This window comes from Protopterus annectens, chromosome 11.part0 (genome assembly GCF_019279795.1).
Source record: "Protopterus annectens isolate FY-2018-M chromosome 11.part0, PAN1.0, whole genome shotgun sequence".
NCBI lineage: Eukaryota > Metazoa > Chordata > Ceratodontiformes > Protopteridae > Protopterus > Protopterus annectens.
The window spans coordinates 401,010,439-401,035,870 of NC_056745.1; the positions used below are offsets into that span (position 1 = coordinate 401,010,439).

The 25,432-nt window shown below is 39.4% G+C and overlaps 1 protein-coding gene across 1 annotated transcript in view; it reads right to left on the reverse strand.

Moving 5' to 3' along the window:
- LOC122815417 (protein canopy homolog 3-like) overlaps nucleotides 1-25,432 on the reverse strand; it is a 549,901-nt gene that overhangs the window by 116,522 nt on the left and 407,947 nt on the right. The window contains exon 3 of the mRNA XM_044087893.1: nucleotides 8,076-8,172. Coding sequence (XP_043943828.1) covers nucleotides 8,076-8,172 — 97 coding nt within the window. The remainder of the gene's footprint in view (nucleotides 1-8,075; nucleotides 8,173-25,432) is intronic.

A 25,432-nucleotide genomic window follows, 5' to 3' on the forward strand; every position in this document is an offset into this window, starting at 1 on the left:
TCACCTTACTTAAGACAGAGGTGGTAAGTTTCACAGCCCCCACGCTAAAGGATAACGCTGCCCAAGATGCAGAAACCTTTACAAATGCACTCTATGAGCACCTACAAGGATGCCTGGATCGTGCCATCCCTAGCAAAACCAAGACTCATGCCTCTAAGAGAAGGAAACCAGTTCGGTGGACCCCTGCAATAAACAGGCTATACATTATAAGGAGGAAACTAGTTCAGAAAAAAAGCAAATCCCAATAAGGAAAGACACCCCTGATCAGTATCAGTAAGAAACTGAGGTCCCTCATGAAATCATCCAAGGCTAACTTCGAAAGAAAAATAGCCAAGGATTCAAAAGATAACCACAAAGTCTTCTTTAGCTATGCTAAGAATCTAAGTGGCAACTTGCAGATATGCACTGAACTAATACAAAATAGCATAAAATATACTGAACCTACTGATATTGCCAACATCCTGGCAGATAGATTCAGTGCAAACGTCACCCTCCTCCCACCTCCAAAAGGGTCCACAACAATATCGGAAAAGTGTAGTGTCCCAAAAATCACAGACGCACAGGTGAAAACAGCCCTTTCAAAATCCAAAAACACAGCGTCAGTGGGACCAGTTGGTGTCCCAGGCTGTGTTTTGCACGAACTGCAGAATGAACTAACCCCCCACTTAAACATGCTGTTCAATCCCAGCCTCTCCACAGGCTACGTGCCCATAGAATGGTGCACAGCAACGGTTATTCCTCTCCACAAAGGAGGGGCCACAACTGACCCTGGTAACTATCGCCCCATAAGCCTGACTAGCCTGGTCTGCAAGGCTATGGAGTGCATCATCATGGAACACATTAACAAAGACATTGGGAACCTCCAAACACTTGACCCGACCCAGTTCGGCTTTGTTAAGGGCAGATCATAGTTACTAAACCTGGTTGACTTCTTCGAGAGTCACCAAGGCCACAGACGAGGGAAAGGTGATTCACACAGCCTACCTTGACCTCGCCAAGGCTTTCGACACCATTCCCCACTCGGGTATTACAGAAAAACTCACCAGCCTGAACATAAACCCCTACGTCACAAGATGGGTTGCCAATTGGATTACAGACAGAACTCACACGGTAAGAATAGCGGGCTCCAGGTCCGACTCTAAACCAGTCACAAATGGTGTCCCGCAAGGCTCGGTCCTGGGACCCCTACTGTTCGGCATATACTTCTCAAAAGTACAGGCAAACACAGGAGAACTATGGCTAACCAAGTTCACCGATGACTGCACACTGGGAGCCATAATTGACTCTTCGGCTGACACGGACATCCTCCAAAAGGGCCGTACTGAGACGGACACCTGGTGTCAAAGTCATGGCCGCAAGCTAAATGCCAAAAATTGCATAGTCATCCAATTTGGGAAAAACAAAACACCCACGAATTACCACATAGGTGGCTGCCCCCTTAATACAGAAGAGGTAATAAGAGATCTGGGGACCCAGGTAGATAGTAATCTCTCCTTTGACAATCATATTGCCAATGTAGTTAGGAAATCCTTCTATGTGGCACATCTAATTACTAAAGGGTTCGCATCTAGAAATAAAGAGGTTATTGTGCCCCTCTACTCGTCACTCATTAGACCCATCATAGAGTACAATGTGTACCTCACAAGACAAAAGTACCTCAACCAAGAGGATTACTGGTCTCAAACATATGTCCTATGCAGCCCGACTGAAAAAACTCCGGCTGTACTCAGTGGCATATCGCTTACTCAGGGGTGATCTCTGCCTGACTTACAAAGCCATGTCCAACTTAGAACTGATGGACATGCTCCACCTAAAGAAATCCAAGTCACTGCGAGCCACGCGCTCTAGTGAGCTAAACCTCGTCACAACAATAAATAGAACATGCTGGAGGGACAGATTCCTATCACAGAGACTCCTAATGCTTTGGAACAAAATTCCAAATTACATCAGGCAGAGCCCCTCACTAACACTCTTCAAGAGAAACCTTGACGAGTGGATGGGTAACAGAAAATACCCCTGGGATCACTTCATTGGCTCTGCTTGACAGAGGATCAGTTAATTAATCAATGGGGCGGCGAAAGCTGACACACTCTGGCTAGGCTTATACATGCCCTCGGGCAGATAGCCTAGTACCTACCTATGAACCTATAACAGTTTACTTGCCCTGGGAAAAATATGCCTTTCTGGTATTTTGTTTTCACAATTTTCATCTTGCAAAAGCAAAATTCGCTGATATGGCCATTTGTATATTAGAAGGGGATGCGCGCGCGCGCACACACACACACACACACACACACACACACACACACACACACACACACACACGAAGAGGCGGGGTCCACCTGAGAAGAAGTAAGAATAGCAGTCAGGGAAAGCAGCATGATCAGATGAGATCACAGCAGATATGGTAAAGATGTTAAGTGAGACAGGGGAGAAATGGCTGCTGAAGGTACTCATAGCAGTGGAAAGAAAGGCACTCCCCAGATGACTGGAGAATAAGCATACTCATACAAGAACAAAGGGGACATCCACAACTATGGGCATTACAGAGGCATCAAACTCCTATCACACTGCATGAAAGTTCTGGAGAGGGTGACTGATAAATGGGTAGTAGAATTTAAGATGGGAGATGAGCAGTTCGGATTCAGATCAGGATGCCGCACAACTAACCCAATGTTTGCAGTGAGACAAACAGTTGAGAAGAAACTAGAGATGAGAAGAGAGTCCAACTGGGCATTCCTAGACTTGGAGAAAGCATATGACAAAGTCCCAAGAAAGTTGATCTGGGCTATACTGCAGTGGTTCAAAGTCCCAGAAACATTGGTAGAATTAGTGCGAGCTATGTAACAGGACCCAATGACTCAAGTACGAACAGCGTTCAGCCTCATAGAGGGGTTCCCAGTAGGAGTGGACTACATTAACAAACAGGTTGGAGGGGATAGACCAACAAAGTTACTGTATGCAGACAATGTGGCATTACAGGCAGACTCTGAGCAAGAACTTCAGCAAAGGATAGGGGAATGGAATACAAAACTGACGGCACATAGGATGAAACTAAGCACAGATAAGACAGTGTTAATGGGAGTAAATTGGGGAAATCAGAAGAAGCTAAGAAGTGAGCTAGAAGGGAAGATAGCAGAGCAGGTAAATAGCTTCAAGTATCTGGGAGAGGTGGTTGAGGAGAAGGGAAGTCTGAATAAAGAGGTTAAAGCTAGAATCAGGGGAGCTGCAGCCAACTGCCATAGAGTCTCAGGTGTAGTCTATGACAGAAGAATTCCAAAGAAACTGAAAACTAAGGTGTACAAGACAATGGTGCGACCAGTACTACTGTATGGTACAGAAACCAGGGCAGTAAAGGCAGAGCAGATAAAGAAGCTAGAGGTGACGGAAATTAAATGCCTGAGAAGGGTGGTAGACTGCACACTGTGGGCCGTGGGACAGATGAAGAAAAGAGGACACAAGAGCAAAAGCCAAAGTAGCTCCAATTGCAGAAAAGATCAAAAAGAACATATTACGGTGGTTCTGACACATGCAGAAAAGCAGAAGATAATCTGGTGAGGAAGATTTGGGAGAGACAGGAAGAAGGTAAGAGGAAATGAGGACATCCAACAAACAGGTGGATGGATTGAGTGAAAGAAGATCTGTGAAAGTCAGGCACAAATGTTTAAGACAGCAGGAGTGTAGCATTGAATAGAGAGAGATGGTGACAGTTAACACGATACTCCGACACTACGTAAAAAAATGGGAAAAACAGGGCTGCTGATGATGATGACACACACAGACACATATTATATGGTAAATAGTACTGAATATGGTCGATGCTAACTTTGGTCAGCATCTGTTTATTCAACAAAATGTGGTTGAATAAAGAGATGGTTAAGTGGTGTGCGAGACTGCACAATTCTTGGAGTTGGTGAACTTGACCTTTCCCCTGAAATTGTGCGATTTCAGAATTAACAAATATAATTTGTAGCATGTGTGGGGGAGCGCTATGTTATTTCCATTTTTTTAAAGTTTTACTTTTGCATGGACCAAGGCAGTTTCTTGGCGCATACATAGTAGCATGTCAATGTTTGGGTCACTTGACATTTACGAGTCAACCCATATTATACAGAGGTCTAATGTCTGAATTTGGTCGACAAGAACATGTTTGACAAAAAAAGGTCTAAAACAGATATCAAAAGAATCTGTATTACACCAGTGAGGGTTATACGTCCTTTCCCCACTGTACTGTGATCTCGGAGTTGGTATATTTAATTGGAGGGTGCACAGGGTTTGCTTCCTGTAAAAACATAAGTTTTTACATGTGTTTAGTTTCTCTTGACCTTTTCTGGTTAGATCTTTTTCTGTCGATCATAAGCTTAGATGAATGTCACTACATCTTTATATATATATATATATATATATATATATATATATATATATATATATATATATATATATATATAAATAGATATCTATATGCATCTTATCTTGTCAACCCATAAACACCGTGAAATAGCTTCTAGATACAGTCTTAGCAGTTACATCCAGAGCTGTAACTAGGGTGGGGAAAAAAAGGCAGCTGTTCCAAACACAAGCTGTTAGGGGTTGTGAGGGGTATTTGCAATGGGGTGTGAATGCAGCACTTGGCAATCAGTTAAGACGTCATGGGTGATATTGCAGCTTCTTAAATGAATGCATTTAGTACTTTATTACCTTCATAAACTAAAGCAGCATAATCTTCTTGTTATGATTACTAACACACTAAGCTGCTAAGTGAATTTGTTTAAGAAGAAGCAGTATCACCTATGGCTTCTTCAGTGAATACTGAGATGCAGGTACTACACATACACTGATGATCCGCTGCTGCTCAGAGTTTGGAATACCTTTTAATGTTTTGGTCCTTAACTTTTTATATGAAAAATGCAAAACCGGAGACCTTTTTTTAAGGTCTTCAACTTGGTTGAGCAGATGGTGCCAGTCTGGGGGGATGCCCAGACTGATGGATGACCTAGCTACAGGTCTCCTCTCAGTTCTATGATTGATAAGGAACAAAACAGTCAGTAAGTGAAGCAAGAACAGAGTATGTGAAGAGACATCCATCAATCCATCCATCCACAACACCTTTTTCCATTTTTGCACTTGCGATTGGGGTGTCAGCCCGGTGGCTAGACCTGCCAAAGAGCATATGAAGAACAGGTGTGTTGAGGTCAGAAAGAGTTCACTCCTGCAGAGACATGATCAGAGATCAGATGCACTGATACAGTTAAAAAAAGGGACTACAGGAAAATACCTAAGGTATGAACAATAAGCTTTGCACTATTGTATTCTAGATGCAACTTTTCAGCACATGTACAGTTAGTTGATGGATGCTTCTAGGGAATGAAAAACATGCACACTGAAATACATGTTAAATTTGGCAGCAATGATAAAGGTGCCTTTTGTTGAAGGAATGTTGACTTTTACAAATACTGTGAAAGCACTGGCTAAGTTAAAGGAGTTCCCAGTATACTCATGTCCTGTAGTAAGACAGACAGACTACACATGGACTGCAAATCTGAATGATCATGCAGAGAGGAACTAGAAGATACATGGAAGGAGCAGTTTAAAAGAAAATGAAGAGGTTTTGTGTAATGCAGCAGGAAAACAATGATACATGTTTCATATCTGTGTCTGACTGTGAGGTATTACAAATAAAATTATCTGTTAAATTATGATACTTAAAGTATGCTGTAGAAGATTAATCGTTACACTGATGCAACCCACCATTGGTAAGCTGCAAGTTTATGATTCAATTAATGTAGCATGAAAATGAGCTGTCAGAACTACCGTAACTGTAGTGATCACTAACTTATAGGAGCCCTTCATTCAATTTCCTGTTCACATTTTAAGTATTATCCTATAGTACTCAATAACTATTATGGCGTCCCATTGATTAAAGGCTCCCCAGTCTTTAAACTCCTACATCAGGCACAGTCATTCCCTTCTCTCTCATACATTTATGCCCATCACTCACACCTACATCCTATTAGCCAATCCATGTCATAGCCAGCTCTCCAAACTCCAAAATCAATACTTCACTGCACCAAACACAGCTTCTTTCTACTAACCACCAACCTCTGGCAAGAGTTCACCCTCAGCTTAAAGGATATTTCAACCTATACTAAGCTCAGTCCAGATATACAGCATCCTTGATGAAACAGAGCCTACACAGATGGCCTAACTCCATCCACATAACTCAATGCCTTCACTTACTTCCTGGAATTTATTCTCTCTTCCCACTGCTGGCCAAAACCTGTATATGTGTACATGGGATAAAGATAATTGTGATGAAAACTAATACTCTCAATGTTTCTGTCTAATGTTCTGTATGCAATTATTTTTCCTTCTTCTTTGCTTTTTACTATGTTGTAGTTGAAAAAAATCATCTATTTCTACTGATTATGCATTGACATGTAACTGATTGCCTTTACTTGTATCCAACAACATGGGCTAGCCTGAAATTGGTCACTTGTTGATAAGTGCTGTATCCCAGTAAACAAACAAATAAAACAAGTTAACACCTTAATCATGAATATGGTTACGTAAAATTTGATCAGAAGAACACTAACAGAACAGACCAGCGTAGAGACTAAACACAAGAATCCGGGATCATGCAGTGTGTAAGGTTTGAATTACATTAAACGGTTTGGTTTTCCTTCCCAGTGTCTGGATTCTTGTGCTTAGTCTACTTAAAATTTGAGCTGCATGATCTATTTTAACAGTGTTTAAAAGTGTGCATATTAATAGGAAGAGTATTTGCCGCCTTACTCATAATATTCATGCCAGAGACAATTATATGCCACACAAAAATAAATGCATTTTATGAAGACATACTATTAAGATTGAGGAAAATTAGTGTAAAATATCGTATTGTAGTTGTACAAATAACCAATTTCTTCTAGAATTCATATTTGTGTGTTGTCATATTTTCATGTGGAGCCCCCCCCCAGCTCCCAGTTCCCAGCTTCTGCTTAAAATGTGCCTTATCCAGGTAAGTAAAGAAAATTTAAAAAAATGTTACAATGCAATCAATGCAAGTATCCAGTTGGCACTGGGCTAATGCAACCAGGAAAGTCAAGTAACACCTGCTGGCCATTCTAGGCGAACACAGTGTTATGTGATGGCAAATGAAGGAAGTTATATATTTGTATAAGGGTAAAAGGAGAATCATTTACACTTGTTTAAGAGTAAAAAGATAAGGGTGTATACCATCTGTGATAAATTTGTTTTAATCTGTCAAGGGCACATAAGGAAAAGTGACACTTAAACCGAACACTTTTTTGTGATGCTGATGGTATTTCAGATAGAAGGAAAAAGAATGGTGAAGGTTAATGGCAGCAGTGGTATGACGGGAATAGCAAGTTGTACATTTTGGAATGGTTTAAGAGTGCAAGATGAGTAAAACAATTTGAATATGCCAATTCTGCAGAGTCATTTGAAGAAAATACTATTGAGATAACAGCTAGAGTCCATGCATAAGAGAAAGATGCCACATGACATTTAGAAAAATGTAATACAGCATTATGGAGGGGAGCGAAAGGCATTTGTAAGGGAGAGAAGAAAGAAACATGCTCATACCTCAATACAGGTGGAACAAATTTCTCAAATGATAGCAGACAGGCAACATCATTGCTTCAAGCAAAACAGGTAATGCCAGTTCATCTGAATATAGTCTGGTGGCTCCATGGCACAGAGAGATGAAGCCCCGACTGGCCAAAAACAAAAGGAGAAAGTAACTTTTTCCCCCAGTATCTCTTAAGCTCATTAAAAAAAATGGAATGATGGGAATCAAGAAGCTTCTCACCATAGGAGGGACTTTCTGGCCAACAAAAAGCGAAGAGTTTGCAAAGCTCACATAATGGATAGAAGAAAAAATATATATATATGTATAATTCTAGGACTAATAGGATTTCAAAGCTATGCCAAAGAAGTAATGAATCTGAGGACAAAAAAGCTGAAAATGGCCAGCAAGAAAAATAGAATAAGCAGATGCTGGGTTTTAAATAGTTATTCCATGGAATCTTTAAAAAAAAAAAAAAAACAGTACTAACCTTTGCAAACCTTGTGCTTCCTGGTCGTTCTTTGTGTAGGTTGTAATCCAATAATCGTTTGCAGATTGTCTCAGTGACTTCTATTAGCCTGAGGTCTCTGCAAAAATATAGGCACGTGAGAGTTGGGAACAAACATCACAATAACAAAACAGCGAAAAAAGTCATAAAACAAACACAACTTTGTTAATTAAATGAAAACCATAATGCGTTGTCTGTATCTACTGTTTAGTTGATCAGAAATTATGTGTACTTAGTATAATGGCTGTATCTATCAGAAGATTCTGGCTGCATGACTTGCACCTAACCAGCTCTGGTACTCCCAACTAAACTTCACCAGGCTGTTAGCCTAGTCATACTTTGTAAAGGATCACTTCTAGAACTCTCTAGTTCTTTTCTGCAGAGCTTCAATGAAGAACACCCTGTGACAGATACATTTACAGAGATATATTTCACACAGTGCAAAAAGGTGGAGAAAAGTGTGTGTGTGTGTGTGTGTGTGTGTGTGTGTGTGTATGTATAGTGGGGTGGAGGAATTTGTTCTCTGGCCGCTGTCCTCTCACAGATTCAACATTATAGGTTCATAGGAGTTACTAGGCTAGCGGCCCTATAGCCTTTATAAGCATAGCCATGCTAATCCCGCGTTGCCCCAATTGTCCTTGGTTAAATGGACATACTTTACAGATCAGCACCAACTACCCCTGTCAGTGAGGGATAAGCTTATTCAACAGCTAGAGGCCAGCATCAAACTCTGTACCTTGCATTCGTATGGTGAAGATTTTGACCATTATGCAAGCCTATCTTATGAAGATAAATGGTTAAGATCTCTACTGTGAGTGCTCTAGGGTCCTGAGTTTAGTCCTATCTCTGGTCCCTATCTATATGCAGCTTGCCATATCCTCCCTATGTGTGAGTGGGAATTCTGCAGGTACTGTGGTTTCCTACCATCACCCAAAAATATGATGGCGGACTAGTTACACTAAAATGTTGATGCACATATTTTGGTCCTATGGCCCATGCTTATGGCTGAAAAGGGTCCCGGAAAGATGAGTTCACTTATACAGTCAAACAAGTAAATAAAACTAGGTACTTCCACTCTTCATAATGCAGCTGGAGTAACGTACATTGGCTAGATCTTGGGGACCTGTACACCAATGCTCCCTTGGAAAGCACTGCATTATAATGCAAGGTCCTTATGCAAGAAGAGTGATATATTCTGTTGTACTTTTTGTGTGATATTGTAGGCCCTTTTAATAAGGAGGCATAGCTGGACGAAATTTTTGGTCCACATCTGAAACTCCAGTGTTCCTGCCTTCTCCATAACTGGGTGCCCTAGGATGAAGACTGCAGGATGAAAGATGGTAAAGACACATCAGATCCAGTTTCATATAGGCCCATTCTGATTCTAAACCATGATTACAGTGTTTGTCTGTAATAAATAAAAGACTGGCATGGGTGATGCCAAAATAGATAGATATGGATCAATGTGATTTTGTGGAGGTGAGGCAAAGATATGACATTAACAGAACAATGACGATCCAAAGGGAGGCATGGTGTAAGAAAATATCACTGTTGTTGTTGGGTCTTGATCCAGTAAAAGCATTTGACAAAGTAAGCTGGGAATATACGAGTAGAGCAATGGAAACATTTGCATTCCCTGATAAAGTAAGGTTGATTAGGAGGATATATGAGGGATTGGAGGGTCCTTTCTAACAAGTTCTATTTGAACAGAGAAACTATGCAGGGCTGTCCTATTTCCTGTTTGTTTTTTGCATTATATTTAAAACCACTGGCAAAGAAAATAAGGGACTCAGAAATCCAAGGATATAATTGGTATTGCAATAAAAAAATTGGTTTTATTTGCAGATGGTATTATTTTGCAACTGATAAAACCAGAAAAGAATATTTCAGTGTTGTGGAATACCACTGTTGTTGTTGGGTCTTGATCCAGTGAAAGCATTTGACAAAGTAAGCTGGGAATATACGAGTAGAGCAATGGAAACATTTGCATTCCCTGATAAAGTAAGGTTGATTAGGAGGATATATGGGTTGGGAGGGTGGCCTAGTGGTTAAGGTGTTTACCTTACAAAGACAAGGTGCAGGGTTTGAGCCTCACAAGGGATAACTGGCTAGGCTTACAATGGCTTGCAAGGGCAGTTAGCCTAGTACTAACCTATGAACCTATGAACCTATATGAGGGAATGGAGGGTCCTTTCTGACAAGTTCTGTTTGAACAGAGAAACTATGCAGGGCTGTCCTATTTCCTGTTTGTTTTTTGCATTATATTTAAAACCACTGGCAAAGAAAATAAGGGACTCAGAAATCCAAGGATATAATTGGTATTGCAATCAAGACAAATTGGTTTTATTTGCAGATGGTATTATTTTGCAACTGATAAAACCAGAAAAGAACATTTCAATATTGTGGAATATTTTGAGGCAGTTTGAAGTCTTTTTGGGATACAAAATGAATGAAGATAAAACAAAAGCAATAGCTGTAAACTATCTACCCACACAGGAATTGGTTAAGCAATACCCATATCTATGGGGACATGATAAAATGAAGTATTTAGAGGAGTATGGATTAAAAAGGATTCTGTTATGGCAGCTAAGGATAAGTGGGAAGAAACTAAACAAAAGATAATACAAAAACTGAGAAACTGGAAGCTCTGTTTTATGGATATGGATAACAGGATACAAGCAGTAGGTGGATTGGACACTCTAAACTGGCCCTAGGCATGAGTGAATGTGTGTGTGCACCTTTCATGGAAGGTTGGGGGCTGGGCTGGCAACTCAACAAAGTAAAACTCCACTGCCAATCATGAGAGGACAGGTGATCCACTGTGGTGACCCCTAACCGGGAAAAAGCCGAAGGAAGTTGTATACAAAATTTAGGTATATTTTTATCAAGCAGAGGAGAAGTTGTGGATAGCAATTAATAAAAAAGTTTAAGGATTTTATCTGAGAGGGGAAGAGGGCAAGAGTCAAGTGTGATAAGTTGATCCTTTCAATAGGAAAAGGAGGTTTCAGATTACCTGATTTGAATGGGTATTTTAGAGCTACACAGTTAAGGCTCTTGTACACAGCACAAGCAGAAAGCTATAATTCAAAGTGGAAAGGGATGATGAAGCTCAAGAAATAAAGACAGTACCAATAACTATACAGAACATTATAATCATAAAGTAGTAGAAATAAGCCAACGCAGGAATGGATAAAAGAGAGTCTGCCAGTACAGATGACTGCAACTAGGGCTACAGAGAAAATGCAAGAGGTGACTGGAATTTACAGGAGAAAACTGGCAACGGAACCAAGGTGTTGGGAAGAAATAATTAGAGAGGGAAAGGTAAAATAATGGGAAAAGGCCAAGAATTCATATGGACTGCATGTTAAAGATTGCCTTCCTTATCAAGGATTGATATCAGAGTATAGTCAAAGAGAAAGAAATGGGGGATCCCAAGTGAAAGACCAACGCAACGCTGGTAGAGTTTTTAGGAGAATACAGAACAGAACCTGCTGTTAAAAAAGGGATAATAAGCTCTCTTCACCTTAGAGAATGCTGACATCTGTGCAGTCACTGAGACATGGTTTAAAGCCGTGAACAGCACACCAACAGTGCAAGATTATAACGCCTTCCACACATTTAGACCAGCTACTACAAAGACAGGGACTAAAGGTCAAGGTGTCTCAATTTACATTAAAAATACATATGCTTCAAGTGTGGTCAAGCAGGGCAATGCACTTAAGCTTCTCCATGGTCAAATCATCACAGGCAAAATCCAATACCACTTCCTTGCAAGCTATATAACCCAGGAAACGCATACTATGCATTTAAACTTACTGGAAACACTAACCGTCTAACATAATACTACAGTCATGGGCGACTTTAATTAACCCACTAGTAACTTGGAATCTTATAGGACACCAAATGTACAGGAACAGAGATTCCTGGATTTTGTAACCAGAAACTCCCTGGACCAGATTGTCAATACACCAACCAGGGGTGCAACCATACTATATCTAGTCCTCACTAATATGGGAGAGTGCTGCACACTCCCTAGTATAACATCTTCTCTGGTAATGTCAGACAAGAAAATGGTCTCCTTTGAAGTAAAAATAAAACCTGGAACCCCTTCTAAACCTGGAATATTCAGGAACTACTCTAAAGCTAATTTCCTGCTACTGAGTGATAACCTGGCAAAATTTCAAGTCCCCATAACCCCCGAGAGCACTGCTGCCTATGCAGAAACATTCACAGAAATCCTATACAAACATGTTAATAGCTGTATAGAGGCCATTGTATCCACTAGGAAGAAGTACAGAACTTAAAAAAAAAAAAACACTCTGGTGAAGTCACAAAATCAATAGGCTGTATAACAAAAGGAAGAAAAACATGGCAAAAATTAGGAGGTGCAGCACCCAGCAGGATGAAAGCACTCTCAAACTAAACAAACAACTCAGAGGACAAATAGTCTACCAAAGCCAAATTGGGACATATTTGGCCTCCCAAGCTAAGGACAACCACAAGGGATTCTTTAGCTATGTCTAGAACCTCAAAGGCAGTACACAATTGCGCGCAGAGCTCATAGTAAATGAAGCTACTTATGCTGAGCCAGAAGATACAGCAAACCTACTGGCTGACAAATTCAACTCCAACTTTACCCCTCTCTTCCCCTCAACACTCCCTCAGGAAATACCATCAAATGAAACTCCCTCTACGGAAAAGGTTCTTAATGGTCTTTCTAAGGCCAAGAACACTGCATCAATGGATTCAGACAATATCCCAGGATGTCTTCTAAATAGCACGAAACATGACCTATCAGGCCCTCTGGAATTGCTTTTTAACTGTAGCCTCCAAACAGGTCTTGTGCCTCATGAATGGAGAACATCAACAGTTATCCCTTGAAAACTACAGACCCACAAGTCTCACTAACCATGGAAATGATCAATAATGACATAGTAAACCTCCAGTCACTGGATCCAACCCAACTTGGGTTTTGTCACGGGCAGGGAAACCTGGTGGACTTCTTTCAGAAAGTCACCAAAACAATGGATGAAGGCAAAATTATTCACACTGCCAACCTTGACCTGGCCAAGACATTTACACAATACCCCACTCAGGCATTGTTGACAAACTCAAGAGGTTAGGTATAAACCTGTACATCACCCAGTGGATAGCCAACTGGGTCACAATCAGGATCCAGAAAGTTAAAATTAGGGAGTCCACCTCTACAAAGAAGTCAGTCACAGGTGGAGTCCCTTGGGGATTGGTCCTTTTTGGCATTTACTTCTCTGAAGTCAAGGCCAATGTCAGTGGCCTCTGGCTGACTAAATTTGCAGATAATTGCAAATTAGGAGCTGTCACTGAATCCCACATTGACACAAATGGTCTCCAGGAAGGGCTGACACAGGCAAACAGCTGGTGTAAGAGCCATGAACTAAAAGTAAATGCCAAGAAATGCATAACAGTACCCCTTGGGAAGTCATCCTCCCCTGTTAAGTATCATATTGACAACACTCTCCTAAGAGATGACCCAGCAGTCAGGGACTTTGGGACACACATCTAGCCTTTGGCCATTAAGTGTCTACAGTAGTAAGGAAATCATTCTATGTTATGCAACTTATTAACAAAGGTATGGCATCTAGATCCAAGGAAGTCACTGTTCCACTGTATTCGGCATTCATCAGACCTATCATGATGTACAATGCCCCCTTTGGTACGTACCTAACCAGGCATATCCAACAACTGGAATGCTTACAGTGGTTCCTCACAAAGAATGCAGGGTGTTAATTAAATGTCCTATGCAGACAGCCTCAAGGCCCTATCCCTGTATTCTGTCTCCTACAGGCTTTTGAGAGGAGATCTATGCCTGGCATACAAGGCATTGTCAGACCCCACTCTGATATGCTTCCTGCATATCCGCAAAACAAACAGCACCAGAATTACCCGTTTTAAAGACTTAAATCTTGCCTGTGATATAAATAAGACCTCCTGGAGAGAAAGGTATGTATCCCAGAGACTACCCTGTGAAGCACAGTTCCTTGCTAACCCAATTCAAATGCACCTTGGACAATTTGATGGTGAACAGGAAATTCATCCCTGGTCTGGCACCCATGTCTCTAACGGACACAGACAGCATGTAAATGGTTCACCTCCCAGGGCCCTGCTTGTAAATGTTTCATCTGCTAAGCCTCTGCTTACACTTATCAAGGGTACCAGTACTTGCCAGAGATTTGGGATGCACAGCTAGGCTTAAAAGGCCCTTGTGGTCATTAGCTGTCAGAGGAGGTTAGAAAGGATTGGGAAGAGACACTGGATAAGCAATTCCCAAAGAAACAATGGGAGGGTATATGTACGTTTCCCACATATGCAAAGTCTAAATGATTTCAGGTCTTTACTTGGAGGTGTTTGCATGGCTATTTTGCACTCCAAGCAGAGTCCAAAGAATCTTTCCTCAGGTAGATTGCAAATGTCAGAGGTGTGATAGGGAAGAAAGAGGTAAATAGGAACATATTTTTTGGGAGTGTAATGAGTTGGCAAACTTTAAAAATTTACTGCAGACTATCTTATCAGACATATTGGGTGAGTAAATTGGTGTAACTATGAAAGCTAAGATACAGCATCATAATTGTCAAGACATATTCTTGCTGAGCTTAATTCTTGTGGCTGCCAAAAAAGCAAACACTAGAAAATGGAAATCAAAGTCTAAACCAACCATACTACAAGTAGTGAATATATTAACAGAGATAAACAACTGGAAGTGGGGTCTTTAGAAAACGGTAGACACAAATTACATAAAAAAAAAAATAACTGTGGGAACAATACATGCAGAATAATGTTTTGGAAGAGGAATGGGATTTAAGGGAAGGTGGGAAATGAATGAGTTATGTAACATTTGACTGACAATAACTGTACAGGTGATTATAAGCGATGTATAATGTCCGCAACTGAAAATGTCAGTATGGTCTGTTTTCATTTACATAAATGTATGATTATCTATGTCACAAGTAACAATTCAATAAAGATGTTTCCTGTTAGAAAAAAGATGACTGAAGGGTAGGAAGCAATATGCTACCACATTTCACTGTGTTTTAGACTAAGATAAGGACTGGGGATAATAACTGCTTTGAACATGCTGTGAAAATAGGCATAACCTATAGGCTCCTCCTCATCTACCATCCATGGATGGAAGACATTCCATCAAGTGTTCACAGATTTTCTTGAAGACTCTATGATGGTGTCACCAAACTGATTAGTTTGGTCTGATTTCAACATTTGAGTGGATGATGACTCCATGGATCTAGTTCAGAATTTCACTGTATTACAATGGTTTTGGACAGTGTTTTGAACTTACCCTACATAGGATCACAGGAAGTTACTATGCTACTGGCCCAGAGGCCCTTATAAGCCTAGCCAAGAGTTTAGCCCACGTTTAGACAAATCAGTACCCAAAGCCCCTGTCGAGCAGGAACACAGGCAGAATCCCAGGCATTTTATTTTCTGTTTCCCATCCAGTTATCCAGGTTGCGCTTAAAAAGGGGATAATGAGGTACTCTGCTTGACATGGAGAGGGAGTCTATTCCACAAATGGGGAAGTATCTGGGACAGAAATCTGTCCCACCAACAAGTCCTATTGATATCACAGACCAGGTTGAGGTCTCAAGTACGGGTTACTCAAGTGGAGCTTGACTTGTGGATATGCAGCAGTCCCATCAAGGAAGGGTCTGAGATTGCTTTGTATGCCAGACAGAGGTCATCTCTGAGGAGTCTGTATGAAACTTAGTAGAGGGACAGAGCTTTTAGCTTATCTGTGTAGGGTAGATGTTTGAGGGCCTGGATTCTCCTGGTGAGGAACCTATGTGGTCTCTCCAGCTGCTGTATGTGCTTTGTGAGGTACATGCTGAAGGGGGTGTTGTAATCAATAAATGGCCTTATAAGGGAAAAATATAGGGATGTTATGACCCCTTTGTCCCTGGATGAGATACCCTTACTTATGAGGTGGGCCATGTAGAAAACTTTCCAGACAATGGAAGTAACATGGTGGTCAGAAGTCAAGTTGCTATCAACCTGGGTGCCCAAATCCCTCACAAATGATTGTGTGCTTAGGACATTGTTATTAATGTGATATGGGGGGACGTCACTCTCCCCACAGGACTTGTATACAACTCACCACTTTATCTTGAACTTATTGCACTGTTTGATAGACAAGGTATGGAATTGCTTGATATTTTAATGAAGCACAATCATAACAATATAGAAAGTTTGCAGAAAGAGTTGTTTGACTTAGACAAAACCATATGTAATGATTTACTTTTTGAGCACAATGTGTCTAAGTATAAGAATGTGTTGGATAACACTGATAAAATTGCTGGGGATATACAAAATCATAAGGACAAAAAGCTGTTAAGGGACATTAATGCATATGCGTCTAGTTTGGCGTATCCCAAGCCAGCACAGACTTCAGTCAACCCAGGTTTTGATCGCAATAATACGAACGAGCAGGAAGTCACTTCTGATGTTTCACGTGATCAACAAGCCCCTTTGGGGCAGGGCATTCCAAGGAGATCCTCAAGAATATGGAACCAAGTGCAGCAAGCAAATTACAGGCAACCACGCTATCGACAAGGGCTGGGGTATCAGAATCAGCAGCCCTTTTACAACAGACAACAACAGTACTGGAAATAATTGCTACAGAATCAACTAGTACATTTGAATTTCACGACGATTTTTGAAGTCTGCAATTTGAAACTTGATGCACCAGTTGTGTTGTCAGAAGAACTTAATGATACACACAATTTTCAGTGTGAACATGTTACGGAAATTATCATCTCCAAAGGTAACTTTACTGTTTTTAATTTTACTACTCATCTGTTTGATGAAAAAATTGCAAATTTGTTATGTAAGGGCCTAAATTATGTGCCTTCAAGACGCTCTAATTTAGTAGAAGTTATTTTAGACTTAAAGATGTTTGTTAGAAATTTAAATTTTCGTTTAATGTTTAGCAACAATGTGACTAATGACGGCAACTATTTTTTACACAAAAAAAGTCTTTCCAACCCTCCCTTGATACATTGTTTGACAGTATTTGAGAAACTGTGTGATTTTGATTTTCGAGCAATGTTAGATGGTAAAGAAAGTTTGAGACACAATTTATCTCAATCAGAAAGTCAATTGTTAAACAAATTGATTAAAAACACCTCAATTCGTATAATGAAGCCTGACAAGGGAGGGGGCATGGTACTAATGTCTAAAGATGATTATACCAATAGAATTAATACTTTGTTAATAGAAGATAGTACATATGAAAAAGTTTCTAAAAGGTTCATGAATATGTCATACCAAAGAATTGACATGGCTTTACAAGATTTGTATGACTATGAATTAACAGATGGTAGGCTGCTTGATTTTCTAATAGTCAAATTTCCTAGGACACCGTGTATATTTGGTATTCTGAAGATACACAAAGATAAATTGGACCCCTCTATGAGGCCCATTGTCAGTGCCAATGGTTCGAAAACAGAATTCATAGAAAAATACTTAGATCACACACTCAAAGATGTGTTGAAAAAAGAAGAGCATATATGCATTGATTCTTGGCATTTTTTTTAAAAATTAAATGTTTCACATTATGATAAAAATGTTTATTTTTTGACTGTTGATGTAGTTAATTTATATGGTTCCATTCCACACAATATTGGTATTGAGTGGTTTGAAGAATTCTTGCATGATAGCTCTTTACTCACTAACAACCAGGTACTTATTTCTTGTTTCTTTGATGAACATCATGTTAAAAAATAATTTCATTTTTTTTGAAGGTCAGTATTTTCATCAAAAAATGGGTGTGGCAATGGGGCAATATGCACCCCCATTTTTGCAAACATTGTCATGTTAATGTGGGAGTGCAAATATTTATTTAATCTTTATTTGCTGATAAATGGATTCTTTATTTGCGTTACATAGATGATTTGTTTTTTTTTATGGACAGGTGATGAAATAGTTATTCATGACTTTATGGACTACATTAACAACACTACAGAGTTTTTGAAATTTACTTATACATATTGTAGGGACAGTATTTATTATTTAGATGTCACTATCAGAAAGGAGAACAACTGTGTTGTAAGTAATTTATTTAGAAAGCCAACTTATAGTAATAGCTTATTGCATTACAACAGCAGTCATCCTTTGCATGTAAAAAATAATTTGGTGAAAGGGCAATTTATCAGATTACCCCGCATGGTTACGAAAGAAAGATTTTTTTTGATCAATGTCATGTACTTTTGGATATGTTTTCATCACGAGACTATCCCTTAGAACTTTTGGATAATTTCTTTAATGAAATAAGTATTAAAAGGAAACAAGGTTTGATCGTACCAATTTTGAATTATGGTAACACTATTATTTCGAAAAATAGTAACCATGAACAAACAATATCAACAGGTAACAAAGATTATATTTGCTCTTTTGTTACTAGGTTTAGTGTAGACCATCAATTTTTATTTTACATCTTAAATAAGAACTGGGGTATTTTCCAGGGTTTCAATGGAATTATGGAAAAATTAGGATCCAAACCTAGTATTGTTTTTAGAAAAGGGTATACATTTAAACAACTGTTAGAAAAGAAAGGACAAAGTACCAAGAAAGAAAAGGTCATAGGAATGAAAAAATGTGGATTTTGTTCTCAATGTTCACTTATTAAACTAGTAAATAAGATCAAAATAAATAATAATTACATCAAAATAGGAGGAAAATTCACGTGTGACACTGTGGGTGTTGTTTATGCAGCTTTGTGTGAGTCTTGTTCTGGTTTTTATAGTGGCAAGACCAAGAGAAAACTTAAAGAATGGATGTACGAGCATGCTAGAGACATCAAAAATAAAAACAAAAACAGTGCATTATATAGGCATATTGAGAATAATCCTTCACATTGTTTTAAATTTGTTGTTATTGAAAAAGTCCCACAGGACCCTAGAGGAGGACCTTGGGAAGACTTGTTAGATTTCAAAGAGTTATATTGGCAGATTAGGTTGAATGCCTTATGTGTACCTGGGTTAAATGATCTGTTTAGCCAGTTTTTTAAAACTGCGCTCATATAGAGTGTAGTTACTATCATCATTTTAGTAAATTAAGACACAATGAATGTTGATTTCAGCTTTCTTTGCTGTTATTTAATATGTAGTAGTTTTAAGACGCATCATTTCTTGTTTTATATCTTTAAGAGAATTCACCTTGTGTTTTTAAAATGTATCAGTTGGGTTTTTATTGGACTGTTTTATCACATGACTGTTTGAATGAGAGTATTTAAGATTTATGTGGTTATTGATTCTAGTATTCTAAAGAAGTCTTTGTTATATTGTGACGAAAGCGCTAAATAAAGTTGTGTTTTTGCACACTTTGATTTCACTTTTTTGAGTGCTCATAGCAAGTTTGGTGATTCGTGGCTGCCATCAGGCCTTGTTGACAGATTTTATCTATTATGTCCAAGTGGAGAATAGTGTTGAAGGCTTTGGCAAGGTCATGGTAGGCGGTGTGCACTGTCTTCCCCTCATCCATAGCTTTGGTGACTGTCTCAAAGAAGTCGACCAGATTTAACAGACATGACCTCCCCCTTGACAAAGTTATTGAATGTTACTTCAGCTTGGTGTGCCCACCTCTGACTTATTAGAGGAACCAGTATCAGGGATGGATCACCACCTTGTTCATTTCACAGTTGTGTCACTTCAGTTACAGCCCAACAGCCTTCAAATAGTGGAGAACATGAATTTAAATGCTGCAGCTGTCTATCATTTTATTATTCCCTTCCACCAGTACATTTCAGTCCTCACACTTGCTTCCAGCCTAAAACATTGTTGTGAAAATCAGAGTGGATCCACTTGCCTCACTTCATTATGACACAGCTACCTGAACTTTCCTGAGTCCTAGTAAGATGCCAAGATCCTCTCTGCAGAGATCTCTATTGCACTGACTCACCCAGCCATGCACTTTCAGGTAGTCAAGACAGCTATGAATCCATTTTATGTATCCAGCCATACCAAGTGCTTTTCTCTGAATAACAACACACGGCTGCTTAGTTCTTTATATCTAAACTGGACTCAGTCAGGATGGTTTCTTCTTCCTCAACAAGTTAAGAAGTACGCAGTGCTTGCATATAGCTGCTCCCTTAACTGTGGAGTTTCAGTTCTTAGATTATTTTGAAGTTGTGTCTCTGGTTTTAAAAATATGACATGACCAAATGCAGCTTTGACCCATGTACAGAAACAACTTTTTTTTTAATCCCTCCCCTCTAAGACCGAGTCTGATGACTCCTCTAGCCAGACTCAATCAGGCCATTTGCCGGTTGGCAATGTGAGCCTTATGTCCAATTTGTTCCTGCCTCAGAATCCTCAATCAACTCATCTGCTCTGTGGGTGCTAGGGAGTGAGCCAGCCTGCTGATCCTGCAGTGTGGTTTATAGTTTCACCATGGTGGAGCAACCCCCTCCCACCCGTGGTAGCTCTTCCGGACACCACTATATACTGTCCTCCACAAGGAAGTGTGCTTCTGTACACTGAGTTCCCCTGGCTTACTGTACGGCTTCCACAGAGCAGCATGACCTTGCTAAACTCAAGCTCCACAGGGAGAACACTTGGGGTGATTCATAAAGGTTATCACAATGTGTACATGCTGCATACACTTCAAGTAATCTTTCTGAATGACGTAAAATGCAAAAACCTCTCGCTTCCCTTAAGAACTCTGCTCATACAGTCCAAAAATATTAGTAAGCAGAAAAAAGCAGAGTCCACACAGGCCGATACAAACCAAATATTTATTATAAACAGACGTTAGTGCTTTCGGGTAAAATCCCTTCTTCAGACAACTGCATATAAAACACATGTATAAAAAACTCTCTAAATAACAAAAGCACATTAATCAAATTCAAATCAGCCAATCAAAAGCATGGTTTTACCTGCCTCCTTTTTAGTGCAGGTTTTAAAGGAATAGAGCTGTTTAGCCCTGGTGAGCTCAGCTGCTAACTCTATTATCCATTGTACTTCAGTGCATTCTGTTTTATTTACTACATCCCCCCTCTTTTATTCATTCTGATTATATGCAATACCAAAAAAGAAAATGCATGGTCCAGAAAAAGTGCAATATGCTGATACAAGGCAATGCGTTCATCCTTCAACCTAATAGAAGAAAGATGGTTAAGAATTCTAGTCTTTAATTTACAATTAGTTTTGCCCACATAGAAACTTGAGCAAAACTTACACTGTGCCAAATAAATCAAGTTTTCAGTATGGTAATCAGCATAAAATTCAAAAGTGTATGTTTTCTAGGTAATGGGATGTATAAAATTATTTTTACTATTAATGTGTGGACATGCCTTACAGTGCTTACATGGAAAAGTACCAAACCTGTTGGATGCTAATACATTCTGCTTACTTGTCATGCCCGGTTCATGACAAAGTAGATCTTTTAAATTACTATTACGCCTAAAAATAAACATGGGTTCAGCATCTATTTTGTCCCTCAAACCCTCATCACTTTTTAGAATTTTACAATTATGCCTAATATCACAAACACCATATATGTTGTTGCTATAACGCACCATAATCCTAGGCTTATTACCATAACCAGAATATCTGTCAACCATATCTAATTCAATTCTGTTACTAGCTGAATACCAAGGTCTAGCTCTATCATTCCTACAACGTAGTACTGTATCCTTCCCTTTTTCTATAAAGTATTGTGAACAACCCCCATCAGATAACTGATTGTACAGCACATTCAGTTCCTTAATGAAAACTTCTGTATTCGTACATAGCCGTGATACTCTGTGTCCCTGTCCTTTCACTATATTTTGAAATGTGTGCTTTGGATGCATACTACGGGAATCCAAGTAATGATTCCTCCAACACTACTTTCTATATAAAGTCGTGTCCAGTTTCCCCATATGATTCTTAATTAAAGTAACATCCAAAAAATCAACGGTGTCTTCACTAAAAGTGGTACTAAACTTTAAGAACTTGGTGGTACTTTCCATATAGTTTACAAAGCAAGATAACTCACCAACATCATGCCCTCACAACATAAAAATATCATCAATAAATCTAACATATTATGTAAGTGCTTCTGTCCACTGATGATTACTTCCAAAAATTGTTTTGTCCTCCCAGAAAGCTAGTACCAGATTAGCGCAAGAATTTGCACAGGGTGTGCCCATGGCTACACCCTGTGTTTGCCTATAATGAACACGATTGCATAAAAAGATGTTATTTTCCAATACCAACTTCATCCTACATCATTTTCCTATATAAAACTTCTCTAATGGCCACTAATCCATAATCATTACTGATGACCGTAAATAGGTTATTAACATCTAAGCTTACCAGTAAAACACAATTTAAATCTAGACCTTGGCATGCTTCAAACAGTTTATTCAAAAACTGACCCGTATCCTTTAAAATTCTGGGGAACTACGGTAGTAATAGTTTCAGCTTGCTCTCAACCAACATAAATATATGTTCCGTTACCCGTCCTCTGCCTGAAACTATAGGCCTCATGGGAGGAGGTATAAGGTTCTTATGCATCTTAGGCAGAGCTTTAAAAAGAGGAATTACTGGGTGCTCTAAATGAAAAAAAAAAAACATACAGGTCTGTTGCTAATAGTTCTGCTTGTTTCAGGGCCGTTGATCTAGTTCTATCTTTACCACTGATGTGATTGACCATTACAGGGAAGATGAGTGAATAAGTGGATGCATCATTAACCAAAGCATTCAATGCCTCAACATATGCTCCTGTGTCCATGACTGTAACAGCCCCTCCTTCATCAATATATCTTTCTGAATGAATTGACAGCACAAGCACAGTGGTACAGCCGTTTCTGAATTCAGAAAGTTACCTCGAGTTGTACACATTGTGGTAACCTTGATGCACACTCCCTAGTGTTTCTCCTAGGTGTTATCTACGTGGCAAGCAAAAGCTACCTGCCTGTCCCCCAGTGAGTGTTTTGTGAATACTATCTTTCCTCCCATTTGTTTTCAAGGGAGGGGCTGGTGACTCGGTCTTGAAAGAACATACTTCAGATTCTAATGACTTTGACAATTACCACTTTATCTTTCAGCATCCCTACCATTAAATGAATTATTAGAAAGTTATTCACGTACAGCATGACTCAAGCTTACAGAAGCATCACATTCCACATTCCTTCAGTCTTGATTCTGATCTAGAAATAGCATTGTGATAGCATCAACATAAGTCTTGAATAACCTCCAAATGTTGAGAAAACTTATTACTTTCAGTATCCCATAAGGTTGCATTCTGGACGCTTCGTAGTTCTCAGCTACACCTTCCCCTATCAAAAGCATGACGGGGAGTGTTTCTCAGTATCCCTGTTATGCAGAGAATATGTAATTTTACCTGCTCTTCACTCAGAACAAAATATCTACTACCACATAAGTCTTGAATAACCTCAAATGTTGCCCTGTTATGCAGAGAATATGTAATTTTACCTGCTCTTCACTCAGAACAAAATATCTACTACTGAGTCCCTTGCTGATGACCTTGAATGCACCATCAGCTGGATAATCAGTTACTGCATAAAGTTCAACACATCCAAAACAGTGGCCATTGTTATTTACACTACCTTACAAAATCCCAACTCACCAGCTTTAAAATGCATCAATATTTACTGCAGTCATAAACTGAAATTTGCGGACAGTGTGAAAAAATCTTGTCATGGTCTTAGATAACAGAAGACACAAGTATCAGGTATCATATGCTACCAAAGCATTCAATTTCCATTTAAGAAACAAGGCCTGCAGAGAACACCCCCCCCCCCCCCCCAATCAGGACCTGAGTTTGTGCAAGCCTTGGTCTGCTTCCAGCCTGATTACTGTTATCTGGGCACCCCAACACTGAACTTGACTGTAGCTGGAACAGAACTCCCAGCCTTGCTACTTACATGTACTCATATATTGCCTTCACAGTACTCCAATTGTGCACAGAGTCTGCACAATCTGTCTATTCAAACCTATATTTTTTTTAAATTCCAGTACTAGTGTATTTAGTCCTACATGATCTGTGTCCCCATTATACTGGGGAACTCTTTGTCTCCAGCAGTCGCATCAAGTCCTTGCAGTCTTCCTTGCTGTGGTTGATGAACATTTGCAGAATGTGACTGGAGACGTTTGGTGCTTGTTCTTTTTCTCATCAGGGACCTTGTCTTTGGAACCTATTTCCCTACTGGATGAGGGACTCCCCCAAGCTGGTTGGCTTCAAGAAGTCTTTCAAGAACACCTTTTTTCAAAGCTTATGACCAGCCATGACTACCAAATGTTATGCAGCATGTTTTATTTTCATGTATTTTTTCACCATTCTCACTGCGATTTGCTATTCATGTATGAGTCTTGCCTTTTTTTTTTTTTTAAGTAAAGTAATAGTGATTAGCTTAAGAGGAACTTAATACAGTTGAACTACAAATATCTTCAAACATTCAGACTACAGAATCCAAAAAACAAGAACAGAGCACTTGAGCAGGAGGACCAAGTGGAACACTGTTCTGGTAACACTGGCCCTATAAAACACTCTTGCATGGGAGATTGCATTCTGTTTACAGTGTTTCACAAAGGTATGTAGGACAGACCAAACTGCAACAGGGCAGATATTATTCAAAGTAGCACTGCAGAAGAAACTTACACAAGTAATAAATGTTCTAGTAGAGCGACTCTTTGGTATTATTTTTAAGCTCTTCTTAAACTTCTCAAACCAAAGCAGAATACAATTGGGCAATCACTTAGAGGAATACAGCACTGCAACTTTTCTTCCTTCCTTGTACTTAGTAGAGGAAACAAATGACTGGTTATTATTTTAAAAGTCTGCGGCCTTTTATTTAAAAACTTCAGTGACTGATGAACAACGCTCTCTGTCATAATTCTGTGAATAGAAACTGCAAGTACCAAAACTGTAAAAGTAAATATTTGTAAAACCTTCTGAGGTCACACTATCTCAGATAAGCAGACAAAAAAAATGCTTTGCAATTTTGGGGCTCACAATTTCAGTTAATGAAGTTATGATGGGCACTGTGTGAAAATCCTTAGTATGAAAAAGGCACACAGACTAAGAATGCCTCTGAATCTAAGTAGATGTCTCTATGATGAGTAAGGGGGTTCAGCAGAGAAATTTTAAATCAGCCAAGTCCCCTGGTTTCAGAGTACGTGGGGGATGCTTCTCTAACAGAAAAAAAGTCCCTCAAGGAGGTGTGAGAAGAAAAGAAAGCCTTACAGATTTTCAGTGAAGCCAGACTAGTCCCATGATCTCAGACATTAAAGTAAGACATAGCTGCTGCATGGACTTTATCAGTCAGTAAGGTGACACAAAATAGC